The sequence below is a fragment of the Lacerta agilis genome, chromosome 7 (assembly GCF_009819535.1).
Source record: "Lacerta agilis isolate rLacAgi1 chromosome 7, rLacAgi1.pri, whole genome shotgun sequence".
NCBI classification, from domain to species: Eukaryota; Metazoa; Chordata; class Lepidosauria; order Squamata; family Lacertidae; genus Lacerta; species Lacerta agilis.
Genome location: NC_046318.1, coordinates 30,299,935 through 30,320,523, shown reverse-complemented (window position 1 = coordinate 30,320,523; position 20,589 = coordinate 30,299,935). Strand labels below are relative to the sequence as shown.

General features: G+C 41.5%; 1 protein-coding gene across 1 annotated transcript in view; it reads left to right on the top strand.

The window, feature by feature from the left end:
* Nucleotides 1-20,589, top strand: part of LOC117049787 (cytidine monophosphate-N-acetylneuraminic acid hydroxylase-like) — a 55,475-nt gene that overhangs the window by 24,702 nt on the left and 10,184 nt on the right. The window contains exons 2-7 of the mRNA XM_033154728.1: nt 1,191-1,318; nt 6,967-7,170; nt 8,915-9,006; nt 13,600-13,709; nt 17,205-17,395; nt 19,643-19,790. Of these exons, the coding sequence (XP_033010619.1) occupies nt 1,308-1,318; nt 6,967-7,170; nt 8,915-9,006; nt 13,600-13,709; nt 17,205-17,395; nt 19,643-19,790 (756 nt within the window). The 5' untranslated portion in view covers nt 1,191-1,307. The remainder of the gene's footprint in view (nt 1-1,190; nt 1,319-6,966; nt 7,171-8,914; nt 9,007-13,599; nt 13,710-17,204; nt 17,396-19,642; nt 19,791-20,589) is intronic.

The window sequence follows — 20,589 nt, the reverse complement described above, 5'->3', positions numbered from 1 at the left end:
ATTCTAAGACCCTTAGGTATAATGTTTGAAATGTTATAAATACCCCTGCCCGGACTCCAAGCTCCTCTCAAGTCTCTGAGTTTTATTAGCGTAGCTCGGAAGATAGGCCTTTCCGGCCAATACAACAGTGTGACAAACTGTCTTTTCAGCCAGATCTTTTTTCCATAGTGGATTTACCTCCACTGTCACTCTTCCTGTCTTACTACTATTTACTAGAATATTAATGTGATAATTTAAGATACTCACCGACAGAAATACAGAATAACAAAATTTAACCATGGCTAAAAAGCTCCAGCAACTCTAACATTCATCACATTAGCAAAGGCTAATACAAACTGAAGGTTTCTCAGGATTAAATACAAAAAGCCAAGAAATCATTTAAAGGGGCAGAACACTAATACAATACTACTACAACTGGAATATTGAGTACTTAAAGATATAAATATATCTAGAAAGGCCGATACACATAGAACTCGATTACAAAAAAAGAACTATAATCAATATGGAGATTAAGACCTGTAGGATCTAGAGACCCAAACCTATAAATCCAATACGATTCCTTCTGGTGTAATTTCTTTTTTAAAATATCTGCATTAATCTCAGGGAGGTTATGCTTATAAATGACAAACCATTTAAAATCAGTGGCTTTATGATTTGCTTCAACAAAATGAGAGGTAAGGGATGCTTCCATGACCCTGTTTATAATGCGATTTTTGTGTTCTAATATTCTTGTTTTGACAGGTCTTACTGTGCTCCCTACGTACCATAGGCCACAGCTGCATTGAATTACATAAACAACTCATCTGGAGTTACAGGTGGTGAATGATTCTAATTGGATAGTATTGTTTGTCCCTGGTACTGTAAATTCTTTAACCTCTCTGGTTAAGTTACAAGCTGCACATTTGCCACATTTAAAGTATCCTTGTATGCCGAGTTGGATATGGCGTTCATGATCTGTTACCTCTGCATCAAAAGTATATGCAAGTTTTTTTCAGTATATGCCAGTACATAGGCTACTGTACCTTTCATTTCTAGATGCTCACCATTGTGTTTTTAAACTGCTGTTGACCTTATTAAAAGTAAATGATTTCCTAGCAATCAATTCTCAGATTTTTTCACCTTGCTATAGCTGCTATAAAACTCTAAAAACTTGTAGTTTCCACAGTGTTCAGTCCCACTGGAGTTTACAGGTCCTTCTTCCAGAACCAGCCTATGATGTTGTTCGTGAAGCAGAATAAATATTTATGACTTCCTTGTTGCTGCCAGGGATTCAACATCATTTCTCTCCTCTAACCTGTTGATCCATTATGGAGAAAAAGTAAGATTTATATATTAATTATTCTTCAACATATATTATTTTTAAATAATGCAAGAGATATGCAGAATAATGAGTAGCACAAAAAGTTTAATACATAGGGAAACTGAGAAAGCTAACATATTTGGAATAAACTGCCACTTTTTATTTAGTTTTCCACAATTTATCTTAATACCAGGGCCTAACAGCGGCACTGTAGCAATTGTATACCATTAAATTAAGAGCATATCGTATTAACTATTCAAAGATATAATATACTATTTGCATAACACATATGCTGTGTAGTGAGTGCCATGTGAGATGTAGACTTTCTGTAGGCTATAGCACATATTTAATGTTATGTAAAAAAAAGTTCTTTAGCTATGTCTTGTGTGTGAGTGGATCTCATCAATTTTATATTTTGTTTCCCCCCCCCATAAGTTAATTTACATGACATGAGACATGTGGTTGCTTCTTCCATTAAAATAGCAGCTGTGTACGAATAAAGAAGCATACATTTATGGGAAGAGGTGATATGCGCGTTTATATCGTCTTGAACCTTACTTGAGTCATGATCCTATATAGTTTAATAGTACATATTTAATATATATTATATTCAAAACCTTTGTATATATTATATCTAGGAAGTACCCCTCAAAAACTATCTTACAAATCACAAATGGAAGGCATTTCTTGCTGGGCAAAAAGGCTCTGTAATTTATCAGAGGCTGACTGGAGAAATAGCCGTCATTTTGATTGTAGACGTTGGCATCACCTAATGAACTACTTTAAGGCAGCACATTCACACATTTTTTCTTTGTATATAACTCTATATTCTCAGTGGATATGTGTGTTTGTGATGGAATGGAATTTCTTAATGTACATGCTAGTATTTGAAAGTTAATTCCAAGGACAAAGATAACAGGTGATATCCAACTAAGCCATGTTCAGAATAGAGCCATTGAAATTAATGGACTTAAGTAATGAAGTTGGGTATATCCCAAGAATTCTTAGCAACAATTCATCTCTCACAGCTGGTCAGCTGAGGAAATTATATTGAACAAGTTAAAATAATTTAAATAGATGGAGCTTTTGTTTTCACCCTGTAACAACTGGAGCAAACATCATTACATTTTCAAAGCTGAAAGCTGAACTCACAACACAAGATTCATGAGTTGTGCGGAGGAGAATGTCATTTGATCATTCCAGCAAATAACAGTTTACAGTAAGTTTGTACAGTGTTGATATATAGACAGTTTAACTTGTTAAGGATCTAGATACTGTACAACTTAAGTTTTTCAAGGCTGACCTAAACCACTTGCAGAGAGATGATAAATGCTCTTGTATTTAGCATATGGTGTTTGGCATTTTAGCTACGTATTGAAATGTTCTACCATGGATACACTTCTATGTAGACTTCAGATGAAGTAGAAGCAGTCAGGAAACATTTTTAGAAAATCATGGTTTGCAAATGGAATGGACTTGATATATCCAATTTACTATATTTAAAGCAACGTGGAAGTAGATCCCCATTTCATTAGACTATAGGATACTGAAATACAGCTTCATTAGGCAGCAGTAAAGCTTTCCCATATCTCCTGACCCAGTGCCTAAAATATTTTAAACCACACATGCTAAATACAGTTAGCTGAGCCACATTAATTTTCGAGAAAGACATTTCCTTTGAGCTTTGAAGTTTTAGTCGATGACCACAAAATGTCCTTGAAGGACATCACTCCTATGTGAACATTGCAGGTGTGGTTGCAACAGGGGCAAAAATTAATAATCTTCCTCATTCTTTACTGAACTGATCAAGCACAAGGAAAGTCCCACAAGTGGGGGGGGGGGGAAGGTGTGGGAACAAACCTGGCCCCAGTCAGGAACCTCTCATTTTGCAGCCAGTATATTCCCAGCTGACTGCACATAACGCAATCCATTAATTTTGGCTTGGCTGCCTGGGTGTCCTGCAACATTTGCACCTGAGGGATCAATTAAGTTAAATGCTTTGTTGGCGTGTTGTGTTGAACCTACTTGATGGGAACAGAATTAGACCTGGATATTGATGATTTAGGAGATAGGCACAATCCCAAACTGGCAGCCTGTTGAACGATCAGATAAGATCAAAGTACATTTTGTTCTATCCTCAATCCATCTGCATACCTTCTAAAAATGCAGGTTTATGTACAGGTTTATGTACTTGTCCTGTTTTTATATATAAAATTGAGGCTATTATAGTACATTAATTAAAGTACATTTTTTAAAAATCAAAGAAAGAATATAAACGGAAAAAGAAAGCTGAAACCGAAAAAAACATTTTTAAAAGCAGAGGAAAATAGCAATAACAAAATAACGATAAATTATAATTAAGGTCACAAAACTATATAGTATATATATGTAGATGAATAAATGAATTGTTTTCCTCAAGTATACATTGATTCATGTGTCACTATGGTTTCAACAAATACATTCCAAAAATCATTTAATTTGTTCATGCATAATCATTGTCTGAAAGTGATCTGTTCATAGGTTGCAAGAGTTGTCGCGTCATCTATCCATTAAGTGAAGCATGGCACATTTTTATCCTTCCAATGTATCTGTCAGGGGACTGCCATCGGGCAGTGGGAGGGGGGTTGAGGCTCTGTCAGAATACAGAGAGCCCCGACGCCACCTGGACAGCAGTACCTTTTCCAGCGCGGGAAGCAGCAACGAGGAGAGGGAGGAGAGGGAAATGGGCAGCCTGGTGGGGAAAGGGCTTGGAGAGGTTGTGGAAAGCCCCAGTGCCTCACCTCGTCTGGCTGACCAGGAGGGCAGTATGACATTTCCGTCACCTCAATTGCGCAGAGGGGTGAAATGCAAAGAGGGGAGGAGGAGACTTGGGGTTCCAAAGTTCTTACGTTGGGGACGTAGCCGGAAGGGGCCACTCCCAGATTCTGCTAGTGACTGAGATGGACTTGAACCTTGTTGCTCTGTACTGTAAATAGTTTGCACAATAAAAACTGATAAAAGACAGGTTGGAGGTCTGCCTTTTCACTTGCAAAATGAGGCAGGAATTTTTAATTGCGAAGGGCTCCTCCTTTTTTGCACACTCTTACCACTATGAAAGGGATGCAGGTGGTGCTGTGGGTTAAACCACAGAACCTAGGGCTTGCCGATCTGAAGGTCAGTGGTTTGAATCCCTGTGACAGGGTGAGCTCCCATTGTTCGGTCCCAGCTCCTGCCAATTTAGCAGTTCAAAAGCACATCCAAGTGCAAGTAGATAAATAGGTACTGCTCTGGTGGTTCGCCAGAAGTAGCTTAGTCATGTTGGCCACATGACCCAGAAGTTGTATGCCGGCTCCCTTGGCCAATAAAGCGAGATGAGCACCGCAACCCCAGAGTCGTCTGTGACTGCACCTAATGGTCAGGTGTCCCTTTACCTTTACCACTATCAAACAGTTCTTACTTCTGAAGACGTGTACATGCACACGAAAGCTCATACCAAGAACAAACTTAGTTGGTCTCTGAGGTGCTACTGGAAGGATTTTTTTATTTATTTTTTATTTTGTTTTGACTATGGCAGACCAACACGGCTACCTACCTGTAACTAGTTCTTACTCCTGTACAAGTCACACACAAAAATCTTTAATCTAAAGATCTCTTACCATCAGAGGGGAGTCCCATTCTGTTTCACCACCTGAGGTGAAACAGGAAGATGCTGCCCCTGCCCAAGTTTTACTTACTGGGGCGGCACAGTGGCAGCTTCTGGAAAAATCTCTCGGGTGACAAATGGATTTTGATAGTTGAATTTGTTGTCATTTTACCTGTATTTCTTTTCTTTTCTTTTTTTTAAAGAAGGGAAAGTTTATTAATTTGTGGAGTATTTTTTTTTTAAGTTTGCTGTTATTTATACCTCTATAAAAATGAGAATCCACATCACGGAACGCTTAGGAAGTTCTAAGTGGAAACAAGCATATCATCAGTTCTACAGTAAAAACCAGGCGGATAATACCGTATTTTCCGGCATATAAGACAACTGGGCGTATAAGACAACCCCCAACTTTTCCAGTTAAAATATAGAGTTTGAGATATACTCGACTGCAGATTCTCCACCCAGCGTATAAGACGACCCCCGACTTTTGAGAAGATTTTCCTGGATTAAAAAGTAGTCTTATACGCCAGAATATACAAAATATTATTGCTTGCAAATCCAGTTTGCATATGGGTTCACAGTGACTACTAGATAGTTGGGAGGACAGCATCCCATCTCTGCTACTGTTGCCGTATTACAAGGAAAGCTTCCGTAATTTAAAAACTAAAAAACTGCCAATTCTTCCACTCCATAATAAAAAGCCAATAACTAAACTTAACAGGTACGAAGGAATTGGGAGTGCCACTCCCAATGTGCCACTTGCAACAGCTAGGAAGTAAACAGACCAAAGGACTTTGCCCTTTGGAAAAGAACCCCGCCATTGTTATCTTCTTGGTCTCAGCCCCATATCCGCAGGATTCATCCAGCCACCACCATTAGAAAAATGAGTCAACACAGACCACCAGTATTGCTTTTCTTATTGCTATATTTTTTAAATTGTTAATGTATTGCTTTTCCCCCCATGTAATTTTTATGGAAATTCTAAAATCAGGGGAAATTTACAGAAAGAAAATAAGAAAGAAAAAGAGAGAGAGAAGAAGAAGTTGGGGCAGGGGAGGGAATTAGGCAGCATCGAAGCAGATATGGAACACAAGTACAGCAGAGTATTTTTGAAGTTTAACAAATAGAAAGGAAAATACCACAATAATTGCTGATATGTTGAATGTGAGGTAGATCCAGGAAAAATGTTGCTTTTAATTCCCTTGCTTTGTTATCATGTGATATAATATGAATAAAAGAAGAAACCAAGTATTAGTGTGTTGTATCTTCTTGATTTTTTTATCATGTAATCCATACTTCAGTGTAAATTGGAGGAACCATTGATCCATACGTTTCCTTATTCTTAAAAGATGTGAAATCAAACCAGACTGCAAAAAAGCTGTATTTTTTATTGGACCTCTTGGAGACTTTCAGTTTATGGGATTTTTTTTCCTAACAGGGCTACCTGCCAAACCTAATAGTCCAAATTTACTAGCTCAAGCATTTCCCAAAACCTTGCTATAGACATCCTTGTGGCCATCAAAATATGAGAAATGAACTCGGTATTTTTAAGGTCTTTATTGGCTTCAGGGAGTAAATTTAGAAGCGCCAAATTCGGAGAGATGACAGCAGTTTGTTTTCTTATACTTATTGTATTTGATCAGTATATGTGTTTCTGCCAGCCACCTTGAACCTTTGGTGGAAAGGTTGGTTATAAATTTCACAAATAATAAATGAATAAATAAAATGGAAAGGGCGGGAGTGCGTTACTTATACTAGGGAGATGGCTGAAATATGGGGGGGGGGAAACACCCCACCCCTGATGTCCTTTAAATAGACACACACTTTAAACCCGAAAATAAACAGGAGAAGAAAAATGCTGTTGTTTCCTTGTCATTGTCCAGCTGAAGCATTCCAGCCCAGGGTTTGGGCAAGTCTTTGAAAGAGAATAATAAATGTTGGCATCTAATTTGTTAAGCAAAATGAATTCTGAAGGTGTTTTCTGATGTGAGAAACCCAAGCTTGTTTTGTTATCTCTTACTGCTCATTATTCGGTTTCAAATAGTGCGGAGCAAACCAGCAGGACGCTGCTGTCACTTACACCTTCTGAGGCGGCTGCACTCAAGGAAGGGATAAATTTCCTAAAGAACAAAACCGATGGGAAGAATTACATCTTGTACAAGGACAAGGACACGCTCCGTGCATGCAAGAACTTGTGCAAACACCAAGGAGGATTGTTTATTAAAGATATTGAAGATCTGACACAAAAGTAAGGCCAGACTTTACCCCATTTGCGTTCTCTCTTTCTGTTTGCAATAAATATACTCCGGTAAACTGATAAGCATGGGAAGTACTAAGAATTCAGATAGACAACTACAGTGGTACCTCTGGTTACGTACTTAATTCGTTCCGGAGGTCCGTTCTTAACCTGAAACTGTTCTTAACCTGAAGCACCACTTTAGCTAATGGGGCCTCCCGCTGCCACTGCGCCGCCAGAGCACGATTTCTGTTCTTATCCTGAAGCAAAGTTCTTAACCTGAAGTGTTATTTCTGGGTTAGCGGAGTATGTAACCTGAAGCGTATGTAACCCGAGGTACCACTGTATGTAGCATTCTGGGTTGTTGGGTTTTTTGGAAAGCTGATTGGTTAAACTTGAAACACTATTCCTTCATGATGATGTGGCTCAAGATTTGCCCCAGTGGGAATGAGTCCATCTTAAAGATGGACATTGGTGGTCACTTGCCCTCAAGTCCATGATATTATTATTATTATTATTATTATTATTATTATTATTATTATTATTATTATACCCCACCCATCTGGCTGGGTTTCCCATGAGGACAAGGAATGTATTATCTGTAGCAATGACAAAAAATAGTGTAGCTAAGAATCTTCATGATGATGACTGAAGTTCCACAGCAGGAAAGTTGCCATAGAGGGCACCCCCAAGTCCTCTAAGGTCACCCCCTAGCTCCACAGAACTGCAGCACCAATGAGCCTGTTCAGAGATGGCTCAAAGAGAGACACAAGCTTGTTAAAGCATTTAAAAGCTCTATCAAGAAGGCCAGCATATTCGGATGTATATGGCAAGCAGTGGTGGACCTGGGGGTCTCAAATATCAGTGGCACCCTGTGTGGTGCCAAAAATTTGGCAACTGCCTCCCCTTTCCACATCTGGCATTCCATTCTAAAGCATAATTGCTGGGTCCCCTGTGGAGCTCCTGTGGCTATGCACCCAGTGCGACTGAACTGGTTGCACTCTCCCAAATCTGCCTCTGTGGCATTAATAAAAATGTTTTTGCAGTATTTCTGCCATTTCTTCCTTAGCCCCTTCCCGCTTTTCTACCTTGTCTTGCCTTGCTGGTCTTTCCCCCCACAGTTTTTTTTTTTTAAAAAATGTAATTATATATTAGATGTAGCATATACTTTATATGTACATACCATCTTGTCTTGTGCAATATTTTACATGTTCCCTGCAATTCCTAGAGTTTTGTCAGAATGTAGGACAGAGTTCTCTAGTTCTCTAGCCTGATACCTCACATACTTGACCCAGGATAACCCAATACTGTGCTTTATTCTCAGCTCTGCATTTTTGTAAGTTTAATAGATGTTATTACTGAATTGCAAAATCGCTTGAAGATGCTCCATGAGAAGCATTTCCTAAATGAAATAAATAAATAAAACCGGCCCAGCATTCTGGCTGTGTGATATATTCAAAGCACATTAAAAGCACATTGTTCCCCTCATAGAATTCTGGGCCCTGTAATTTTTGTGGGTGGTAAACATTAGAGCTTGTGTTTCAAATGTGCTTTAAAGGAAGTGTGTACCCAGACTCTGACTATTATTCTATCATAAAACTGCTTCCTTCTCTTCGTGTAATGCATCTTTTCCAACCACATGGTATCTGAGTCCATTGGCCAGCTTCGCGTTGCTAAATATTCATAATATTGCTCTAAGAATTTACACTTTTAAAACCCCATCGTTGTTATTTCTGTTGTTGACTTTTTAACCTAGATGTGTACGTTGCACTAAGCATAACTGGAAGCTGGATGTGAGCACAATGAAATACGTTAACCCCCCAGACAGCTTCTGCCAAGATGAACTAGGTAAAACGAAACGTCTGCTGCAGCTTTTAATAGCAGTGCCAAATTTGTTATTTTCTTGCTCTGTGGCTTAATAGAAATACAAATACAATTTGCTCAAGTTAAAGAGTTGGATTTGATTTATATTGCTTATTTTGTTCGCTGTTGTGCATACAAGTCAAAAACAGTAAGATAGTGGATTGGTTTTTTAAAAGCCAAGCATGGCAAATGGTAAAAGCTACCGGTATTTTTTAAAACAACAACACTTCCCTCATGGTAACACCTTAGACCTTCTTTCCACCCCAGCCAACTAATAACGACTGCAAATGCCCCCTTTGCTCCCAGACACTTCCATCTGTCCCCCTCCAATTCCTTCTTTCCCTTCTGCCTGTCACCAGAGGACTAAAACGGTCATATTACCCTGTCCTTGCTGGCTTATCTCCCCAACCCCTATTGTCACACCCTTTTCTCAGAGCTACCCCACCCTTTCCCTGCCTTTATAGCCTGGATAAACTTAAGCAGTAACAGGCAACACATGGCTAACAATGTTCTAACAACATCTATATAACCTATATTGTTTTACAATTCTTGAATAGAGAACATGTGGTAGAGATACAACTACCGGTAATAAAATAAGTCAATATTGCAGGGGTGGCCAACTCCCAAAAGACTGCGATCTACTCACAGTGTAAAAACAGGCAGTGATCTACCCCCTTTTTGGGGGTTCAGGTCAAAGTTGTTTTCAGGGAGGAGGTAAAATGTTGAGCTTTTTTTAGGGGAGCCACAGTTGTTCAGCTTCTTTGGGGGGAGCCAGTGATCTACCAGTGATCTACTGCAGACGTCCAGTGATCTACCGGTAAATCACGATCTACCTGTTGGACATGACTGCAATATTGTATGAACAAAATTAGAGAAGGTAACCAATCAATATCACTGAGGCAAACAAGCCTTTCAATAGTCCCAATGCTGCAATCATGCGATAATAGAAGCTCAAAACATGAGACTTGCCTTAGGGAGAGTCTCAAAAGACACTAAAGTAAACGAGGCTGGAGTACTCCTTTATCAAATGGCTATCTGCCTAAACCTAGTGCCCCTGAACGGTTGCTGCCCTCCTGATGTACCGGGGGAGTATACCCACCTAGGTATAAAGTCAAATAGCGTATTAGACTATCTTTTAGCCTCGAGAGAGTTGGTCTCGAAAGCTCTCTCCTTTAAGGTTGACAATATTCAATCAAGTGATCACCTTCCACTTGTTGCTATGCTTGACTTAGACTGGCAGGCACTTGAGCACAGCCATCCAACCCGATTAGAAACCAACGCAGCGTCCAATGTAAGAGGAATAAGGTGGTCTAAGGTTCATGTCCAAATGTACCTGAACTTTTTCCAAAAAAGAAGCAGTGTGCAATTAACTCATTTAGTTGTGATTCCCAATGACCCCAATGAGTTATTGGGGATGTTCAACCATTTTATGGTGGATCTCTCTGCCTTCTTTACGTCACCACCCCAAGCTGCTAATCATGCTCAGTTCAAATCTGGTGCTCCCTGGTATGATTCGCAGTGCAAACAAGCTAGATCCCATTTGCGCTCAGTCTACAATGAATACAAGATTTCAGGTGCTTCCTCCTTGCCATTCACATATTTCCAAGCCAAGCTGGCCTATAAACAGGCCCAGATAAAGGCTAAACGTACATGGCAATCGAACCATTGGCAAGCTCTAATCGCAGCATCTAAAGCGAATAGATCTCGCGAGTTCTGGTCGCTAATCAACAGAGGAAACAGAAAATATCCCTTGACTGTTATCCCAGCACCTATATGGGAACAGTTTTTGAGAAAATGCTTTGCTCATGCAGATGAACCCTCTTCTTCCTGCTTGGAGTACTTGTCTAACCACCTACCTATATGGCCTCCTACTGATCCAGGAGAAATAAAAGATTTGATAGTCCAATTGAAAATGGGTAATGCTCCTGGGCCAGATCTAGTGCCAGCGGAGGCCGTAAAGTCTCATCCTGAATGGTGGGCCGGAACCCTGGCCAAAGTCTTTGATGCAATAAACACCACGGGCCTCATCCCCAAGTCATGGAAGGAGGCGATTATATCCCAATTCATAAAAAAGGTTCCACCGCGAACCCGGGGAACTACCATAATATCAGTCTTCTTTCAATAATTGGGAAGATATATGCCCGCTTTCTGTTGTCTAAATTGACGCAGTGGTCCGAAGAGTTAAATTTAATTGGCCATGAACAAGCTGGCTTTAGACCTAACCGCTCTACAACGGACCACACTATAATTCTCCACCATCTAGCCATGAAATACTCCTCCAACACACGGGGCTATCTATGTGCTGCATTTATCGACTTGAGGGCAGCTTTTGACAGTATTCCCAGAAACATCCTTTGGAAGAAGCTTGCGACCTGGGGAATAGATAGAAGACTCTTATGGCTGTTGATCCAACTACATGAGGGCTCTGTTGCCAGAGTAAGATTAACCCCGGCAGGAGAATTTACGAACCCGGTACCTATAAATAAGGGTGTTCATCAAGGTGATATATTAGCCCCTTATCTGTTTAATTTGGTTATAAGTGACATGAGAAATCCCTTAATGGAGTCACAGGATAAAATCCATGCCCCCGCCTTGCGGATTACCGTTGTCCTTTACTTTTGTATGCGGACGATGCTGTGATTCTCTCCTTCTCGCGAGTTGGACTCAACAGAGCGCTGAGGATTTTTGCTGCTTATTGCCAAGCAAATCAGTTAGCTATAAACCACTCTAAATCAAAGGTGATGATCTTTTCTAAATCCCGAAGATTGTATAAATGGAAGCTGGATGGTGAGACAGTAGAGCAAGTATCCAAATTTCAATATCTGGGCATATACTTCCAACAAAATTTACGATGGACGTCCCATATTCAGTATCTTCTTAATAAGGCCAAAACAATATCACATGCCCTTGTCCAGTTTTACTTTTCTGATGGGGCTTTGCACGTGCCCTTGGGACTGAGCGTGTTTAAAGCAAAAGTAGCCGCTATACTTTCATATGTTGCACCACTATGGCTATGGCCAAATTTACACCCATTGAGATGCTCCAAAACTATTTTTTGCGCCGTCTTCTGAAACTCCCCCCTTGCGTGAGTAACACGGCGATTCGTCTAGAATTGAAAATCTCATCAATAGAAACACTGATATGGAAACAAACTCTAAATTTTTGGTTAACACTCTGGCATAGACTTCCTGATCACTATCTAGCCCAATGCCTATGGCGGGATAAATTTGCTAGTCCTTGGGCCAGCAAGATCCATGCCAAACTTCTGCATATTGGAATTTCTCCTTCTGAAGTCCTGAATTTAGAATTGATTTCCACATAAAAAAACTTATCAATTTGAGACTAGACGATATCGAACTGCAGCATAATCACATGTGGGGGGGGGAGTATGTTCCCCTCGGCATTTGGGTATTACATCTACGCAGTATATCCCATCTTACTTCTCATCCCTTACCATTGCAAAACATTGTTTTGCATTTATTAAGGCAAGGTTTAATGCCTTTCCTTCCAGGGTCATGTCACATAGATTTTCTAGGGGCCGTGTATCAGATTTATGCTCGTGTGATGAGTTGTCGAGGGAATCCCTCCTGCATATTGTTTTTAGCTGCCCTTTATACAGTGATGTCAGGAGAAATTTGTTGAGCCCACTGGTCCAAAAATTCTCTGGACTTCCAGTTGAGATCCAGCTTACCCTTTTACTCCAGGATTCTAACCCAACAGTAACCTTGCAAGTGGCAAGGTATCTGACTTCGGTTCTGAACCATAAGAGGCGAAATGGCCTATTACAGGAATTTTAATGGTTCTTTTCCATCCCTTTTGGGCCTATAACTCCTGATGGTATCATAGGTTGAATTGTATTTATTTCTCCTGATTGTAAATATTTTATGTTATTATTTCTATTTTAATGTAATTATTTTAGCTGTTTTTGCATGGATTGTAAGGCAGGTATGATTTGCGTGTCTATTTTTGTATGAGCTTATAGCTGCAATAAAGTTTTATTATTATTATTATAGACAATATAGTCCATCAGTATAGAAGGAGGCGAACAAGCCTTTCAACAGTCACAATTATATAACTGTGTATGTTGTAACTCAAATTATATATTCAACAGTACAACAGAGAGAAATAAAGCAATGAGGGTTGCTGTAAAAGACTAGTGCTTGATTAACAGAACTCAAATAGCTGCCAAAAATTTCCATCGCATGATATCCAGAATGGCTCACAGGCTGAGCCCAGGTTCCACCAGCGGAAGAGAACAGGGTTCTTCTGGTCCAGCAAAGATAGAGCTATATATCATGGTATTTTATGTTCAGAGGGGTAGATGAGCAAAAGCTTCAGCCTCCAATCAAAGAAGAACTTTGCTCGTTTTGTATGTAGGCAGGTGCTATGCTCTTGACCAGACCAACGGAATATCTGGGAGACAGGTAAACAGGAAGTTCTCTCTTTCCTCCTACCAGATAGTACATTGAGAATCAGGCAACGAAACCAAAAATCAGTGCCTATGTGTTGACTAGGTTTAGGGGTTGTGAATGAAGCAGCAGCAAACCAGTACCGGTAGTTTATTTCTTCTCCTTCTAGTTGCTGAAACAGGACCAGATAATGGATTGGTGCTAGTTGAACTGAATCCTCCAAATCCATGGGATACAGAACCCAGAGAGCCTGAAGACCTAGCTTTTGGAGAGGTGCAGGTAAATAAAAACCACCAACTTTTTTATGTGCTGGGGCTTGCCTCTATGGCCTAGTGTGCACATGGTGCTGAACTTTTGTTTGTTTAACAAACTATGAGTTACTCATGAGATTTCCCACAGACAATTACAAAAAAATACAGCTTCTTTCTCCCAACTCTAGTTCATTTATAAGCTATTATTACATTGTGACTTTTTTTCTTTCCCCCTTTTTAAAAAATTAAATTAAAAATGCAGTGACATGTGTGTGTGTGTGTGTGTGTGTGTGTGTGTGTGTGTGTATCTTTTGATCCCTCAGACTGCAACAAAATCGGAAAACTGCACAAGCAAATTTACGCAAACAAATCTACTATTTCCAGATTGTGTGCTTTTGCACACTTCTTGGGTGGGGAAGTTTTTGTTGTTGTTGTTGTTTAACAAGTTGTATGCATGCCCTGTCAGTACCTAATTAGCATAATAGAAATCAGAATGTAGGGACAAACAAAAGAAAATGCTCACTGGTATGAATCAGAAATCAGAATGTAGGGACAAACAAAAGAAAATGCTCACTGGTATGAACAGGAAAAAATCAAGTTCCTCCCCAGAGACAAATTCAAACACAAGCACATGCAGGTTTGGACTAGTCTGGTCTAATCTGAATTGGGGGTGGGGGGTGAATTAGCAGCTAAATAATGCTCAGCAAGGATAAGCCCAGAGTCCCCCAGTTTCCCATTCTCAACATCTTTCACAGTGAAAATTGTCACAATTCATTCAGCCACTCTGTAACCTTCTTATCATCTTCCAGCAATCCTGAAGTTCTGGATACACCTAAAGTTTGTGGCCAGTTCACTCAGCATTCTTTCAGATTTGCTTGCACAAATCTTACATGTTGTTAGATAATGTCCAGCCTTTATTAAGCATTCATTCTGGTGATACCAGTATACCTGAAGGAGCGTCTCTACTCCCATCGTTCAGCCCAGAGAGAGCCGGTGCTAGGATTTTTTGCGCCCTAGGCAAGATCACCTTCTGGCGCCCCCCCCCCCCCGCCCAGGGCCGTCTTAAGCATATCTGGCGCCCTGGTGCAAAGATTCCTCCGGTGCTCCCCCCCTTTTCCAGAGTTGTCGACCCAGCCAGGGCCGTCTTTAGCATATGAGGTGTCGGGGTGTAAAGATCCGCCCAGCGCCCTCCCCACCATATACTCCTGCTACCCAGATGGCTCCAAAGGAGAAGCAGCAAGGAGCCCATGGGCTGAGGGATCGGCTAGAACTTTTTGCCAGACTCCCCAGGACGAGTCTGGAAGGTCAGGGAAGCGCGCGGGCGCAGTTCACCCAGCAGGTGACCTTCTTTTCCCCTGCTCCCTGGATGGAGGTGAGGGAGAAGGAGAGAGCACGTGCATGAAAGAGGCATCTGCCAACCAATCAGAGCCTGCCCACGTCAGGCAGGAAGGCAGAGTGCGCAGGAGAGCAAGCGCCAGGCTCTCCAAACTTGCCTTTTCTTTCAAGCCAATAGTTTAGTTCTGGGGAGGAAACCAGAGCTTGGAGAGGTCTCCCCCTGGTCCTTTTTCATATATTATGCATTTTCTGGACTGCTCATAGGCCAAATCCTCTGAGTGGCTTATAACATCAAATCAAATACAAAACAAGTCAATAAACAAGTCAATCTTGGCAGAAATGTCATAAAAACACAGCATAAAACATTGTCAAAACAGTACAAAAAGAGACCAGTATGAAATGCTGTCGCTCAACTATTAAAACACCAACAATAATGCGAGGCACAGTTCATGGCAAACATAAGTCATGGCTTATATGGTCTGAGCAGTGACATGTTCTAAAGCGATTTGGGCTCATGATGAGACAATTCAGTAAATTTGCCACTGACATGGTACAACCTGAGCATCAAAAGCGCTGCCGCCGTGCACGGCTGCTTATGCAGTTTTTAGAGGAGGAAAACAGGGGGGGGGAAATATTCTGAATCAAATGTTGTAGGAGAGGAGCTATTTCCAAGTGGGGAGGAAAGGAAAAAACACTGAAGGAACAAGGAGCATGTGTGGGGTGTGTGGAGAAGGAGGTGGCTAATGATGCAGGAGCGGGGTTTAAGGGGAGGGAGGAAAGGAAGGCAAAAGTTCTCCCCCACCCCCAAGCCAGCTCTCTCTCTCTCTCTCTCTCTCTCTCGGAACACGGAGAGGAGGAGGAGGAGGCAGCTGTCGATTGCTGCCACAGCCGGTGCTGAACAATGGAAGAGGAAAGGATCGTGTCCGCCTGCTAATTCCTTCCTAGCTGCGACCTGAGCAAACACAGCAACCCAAAACACAAGTGGGTGGGCAGTAAGACCCTGAGGCAGAGGGCAGGAAAGGAATTCACTCCTGAGGCGGCGGAGGCTGCAAGGCGGCTGGGCTGGGCTGAGTGGGTAGAGGCGCCACCCCTTGACGGAGGTAGCTCCACCACCACCGCTGCCAGGAAAGGCCAATGAGAAAGACTCCCCTGCAGGCTGGCCAGCACCCCCTCCATTTTGGTGCCCTAGGCAACTGCCTCGTTTGCCTTAATGGATGGGCCGGCCCTGAGCCCAGACACTGAGGTCCAGCTCCAAGGGCCTTCTGGCAGTTTCCTCACTGCGAGAAGTGAGGTTACAGGGAACCAGGCCTTCTCGGTAATGGCGCCTGCCATGTGGAATGCCCTCCCATCGGATGTCAAGGAAATAAACAACTATCTGACTTTTAGAAGACATCTGAAGGCAACCCTGTATCAGGAAATTTTTAATGTCTAATGTTTTACAATGTTTTGTGTTGTAAGCTGCCCAGAGTGGCTGGGGAAACCCAGACAAATGGGTGGAGTATAAATAATAAAATTATTGTTGTTATTACTAGGTTGGGGAAGTATCTCTATGTTTAGTGTGCCTCCCAAGAAGGGAACATATTCTCATCATGGCCTTCTCATGTGTCTCCAAGAGGATCTCAACCCAATGCAAGTCTCCCACCCACACCAATTCTGAATGCTCTTAGCAGTTCCTTTTTGGCCTCTGGCCTCTGCACAAAGTTTAGATATGCTACCTACCATCTGACTGGGCACCCTCCCTGCTCAGTGTTTTTGGCAGTGGGGCAAGGTCACCTGGTATCTTTTTTTTCCTCTGGGGGTGGCCAAAGGAAGAGGCACTCCCTGCCCAGCTGCATGTTTGGGCCATAGCAGCCAAAGAGCAAAGCCAGCCACCGGGCTGTATTTTCTTCTGCAGAAAGGAAGTGGAAATCTTCTCTAAGATCCGCTCTCAAAATAGCACCATGGGGACATAATAGAATCACAGAATTGTAGAGTTGGAAGGGACCCTAAGTACCATCTAGTCCAACCCACTGCAATGCAGGAATATGCAGCTGCCCCATACAGGGATCGAACCTGCAACCTTGGTGTCATCAGCACCATGCGCTAACCTACTGAGCTAGCCACGCTAGAAAACAGTTATTTTCTTTTCAGGCACACAGAACATGACAACACTGATCCATCTGAGTCTTGGGTTTCTGTCTGCTCTTAGGTAACTTATGTAACTCATGCATGTATGGACCTGAAACTTGGAGAGAGAAGAATGATCTTTGATCCGTGGCTCGTTGGCCCTGCTTTTGCACGCGGCTGGTGGTTGCTTCATGAGCCGCCCGGTGACTGGCTGGAAAGACTGTGTCGTGCAGATCTAATTTACATCAGCCACATGCATTCTGATCATCTCAGGTATCTGTGCATATGATAAAAAAGAGAGGGGAAATTACTTATGCTGTCATCTTAAGCACTCTTACCTGGGGCTGGTGGTGTGCAAGCTGTATGGCTTTGTCCCATGCTGCTCTGCTGACACAGAATATGAAAAAAGGCAACACGTAGACCAATGTATAGGGCAAAATGTTTATTGTAATCAAAATCCTTTGCAAGGGATCGCTCTACTCTTTTACATCGTTCCAATCCACCTAACAGACCTGGTAGGATTACAGGCTCATTAGATCATTCATCATACACGGACTGAATTATCAGGCTGATACGGAAGCACTGGCACATTCTTTGGAATGTACCAGGGTGCCAGGAATTCCCTTTAATAGGACTTAAACATACTAATTGTCTTAAGGATACCCTGGTACACACTGATGTTAATTATCCACCTTGTGCTCGTGCTTTTTCTGGCCCCATGGGACATTTCAGATGTGGGCGTTGCCCTTCTTGCCCCCTGGCTTTACAAGCCAAGGTTATTTATAATGAGAAGACTAGATTTAAGTTCACTATTAATCATTTCAGCACTTGCCAAACGAAAGAAGAAGTTTATCTAATTCGGTGTCCATGTAATTTATTTTACATAGGATCTACCATTTGGTCGGCAGGCACACGCATAGGCGAACACCGCTCCCGAATTAGAAATGCAGTGTTAGAAGCACCCCTGGTGGAACACTTTCTATCTTATAATCACTCAGATTCAGATTTGCTATTTACAGTTTTGTGGGTGAATAAGAGGAATGCTAGATATGATTACGTTAAACGACTTAGACAAAAAGAATCACATTTTTTTTTTTGTTCAAGACTCTTCATCCACAAGGGCTGAACTCAGAATTAGATTTGAATTGTTTTATTTAATTTGTTTAATTGTGAAGTGTAATTGTGGAGTTTGTCTCTTTAAATGCCTTTCTGCTCTATAATTTGACTAGACATCACCTGTGGTTGATTTTGTGTATATTAGGTTTGTGCTTTTTGTATCAGGCAATAGTGGTACATACGGCCATGACCACTACTCCATGTAAGAAGTTTGTTTATCAAGGTATGATTTTTTATTTCTCTTAATAATGTAATTTTTCTCTGACTGTATTTTTTCTGGACTCTTGTTGATGCGGAGTATTATCCCTTATATGATATAATTGTTTATATGTACTGTGTTTTTAAGACATAGCCATAAAATAAGCCATAGCAGGATTTCTATGCATTTGCAAAATACAAGCCATTCCCTGAAAACAAGCCATACCCCGAAAATAAGCCATAGTGACGCGGCACCTCCCATTAAAACGGCCTGGAGAGGCGTGGCTATGCAGCGTACCGATGCGACACGGTTAAAATAAGACATCCCCTGAAAATAAGCCATGCTGTGTTTTGTTGAGGGAAAAAAAAATATAAGACGGTGTCTTATTTTATGAGAAACACGGGTATATCTTTTGTTTTGCTATTCTTTATAGTTATGAACTGTAGAAGACATACCGAAACAGTGTACTTACCCGGAATGCTGTCTTCGTTGCATATTATTTGACATTATAAAAGTTTGCTGTATATTATTTGACATTACAAGAAACATTTTGCCCTATACATTGGTCTACGTGTTGCCTTTTTTCATATTCTGCTTGAGACTTGCAACACAGGGGAACCTTTTTTGCATTTGCTCTGGTGACACAGGCATATAAGGAAGCATATAAGTAGGACAAGCCAAAATTCTGCCTCCTGGATGGCATTTATGAGGGAAGGAAGAACATCATTAGCCTTGCCATTCTTGTGTATAGTTATTGATGCCTACCACCCAATCTCCAAGTGGTTTGAGATTCCAGGGATCCCAGGTGAGACTCCTTTGGGTAGTGAAAAGCGGGATATCAAATCCAAACTCTTCTTACTCAGGGCTCAGTTTCCTACGGTGTCTCTAGAATATATGGTTTATTTATACATATATACAACCTGAGCCTGCGATGGAAGGGCTCACAGCATTCTTGGCCCAAGAGGGTCTAGCTTTTCCCATAGCCATAGCTTTGGATTCAAGCAGAATCCAATATGCCTATGGGTGGCCTTGATGTAAGCTTCACTTCCCTTGCTCACTCTCCTGGAATCCTGGCCCTGTTATTTGAGTGCCTTTCACTATATATATAGCTGACGCACACCCCAGTAAAGTGAGTTGAGGATTCGGCTGTTTTGTTTGTTTCAGCCAGTCAAGTTTTCTAATGTTCTCCTTTTCCTACTCTCCAGTTACCCTACATTGAAGAAACTTGCGGAGAGGAGGCCAGATGTGCCCATTTATGTTGGGAATACAGAACGGCCTGTATTCTGGTACCTCAAACAGAGTGGTGTAAAGCTGACCAATATTAACATTGTCCCATTTGGAGTCTGGCAACAGGTCTGATGTCTTGACATTTTCCGAAGTTTATATTTTCTTTCTAAAGTATGAAAATAATCCAGAAGTTTCTAATCGGAACATTACCAGACCATAAGTAAGCAACAATATTAATATTATTATTAATAATAATAATCATCATCATCATCATCATCATCATCCCCTAACACACAATTCTTGCAAGCCACCCAAATTTCCAAGTGCCTTGAGACTCCAGGGCTTCCAAATGCTTATGCAGGGTTCAGTTTCCTTGGAACAACAGACAGTCAAGACTCTGGTATCTTTAGGATATATGGTTTATTTGCACATACAACATGAGTTTACGATGGAGAGGTTCACGGCATTAACAACCCAGAAGGTCTTGCTTCTCCCATAGCCACAACCTTGAATTCAAACAGAAATCAAGAATGTCTCTCTCGCCCTCCCTCTCTTTCACATCTCAACTCTCGTTTTTGCTAGTTGAGGGAGGGGAGGCCACCCATTTGCCCTCTGGCGCATAGCTGCTTCCTTTGTTACCCTAACAACCCACACTTAAGGCCATTACCAAGAAACTGGCCTGGCTATTCCAACAATTGAATACTTGCTGGATCCGGGAATTAGAAGGGACCCAGACATATAGCCTAACACCCACCCACCCCAACAATATTTACAGAATTAGGGAATTGAGGTTCCAATGCTCCCAGTAAAGGTAAAGGTACCCCTGACTGTTAGGTCCAGTCGTGGACGACTCTGGGGTTGCGGCACTCATCTCGCTCTATAGGCTGAGGGTAAGGTAAAGGTAAAGGTAAAGGTACCCCTGACC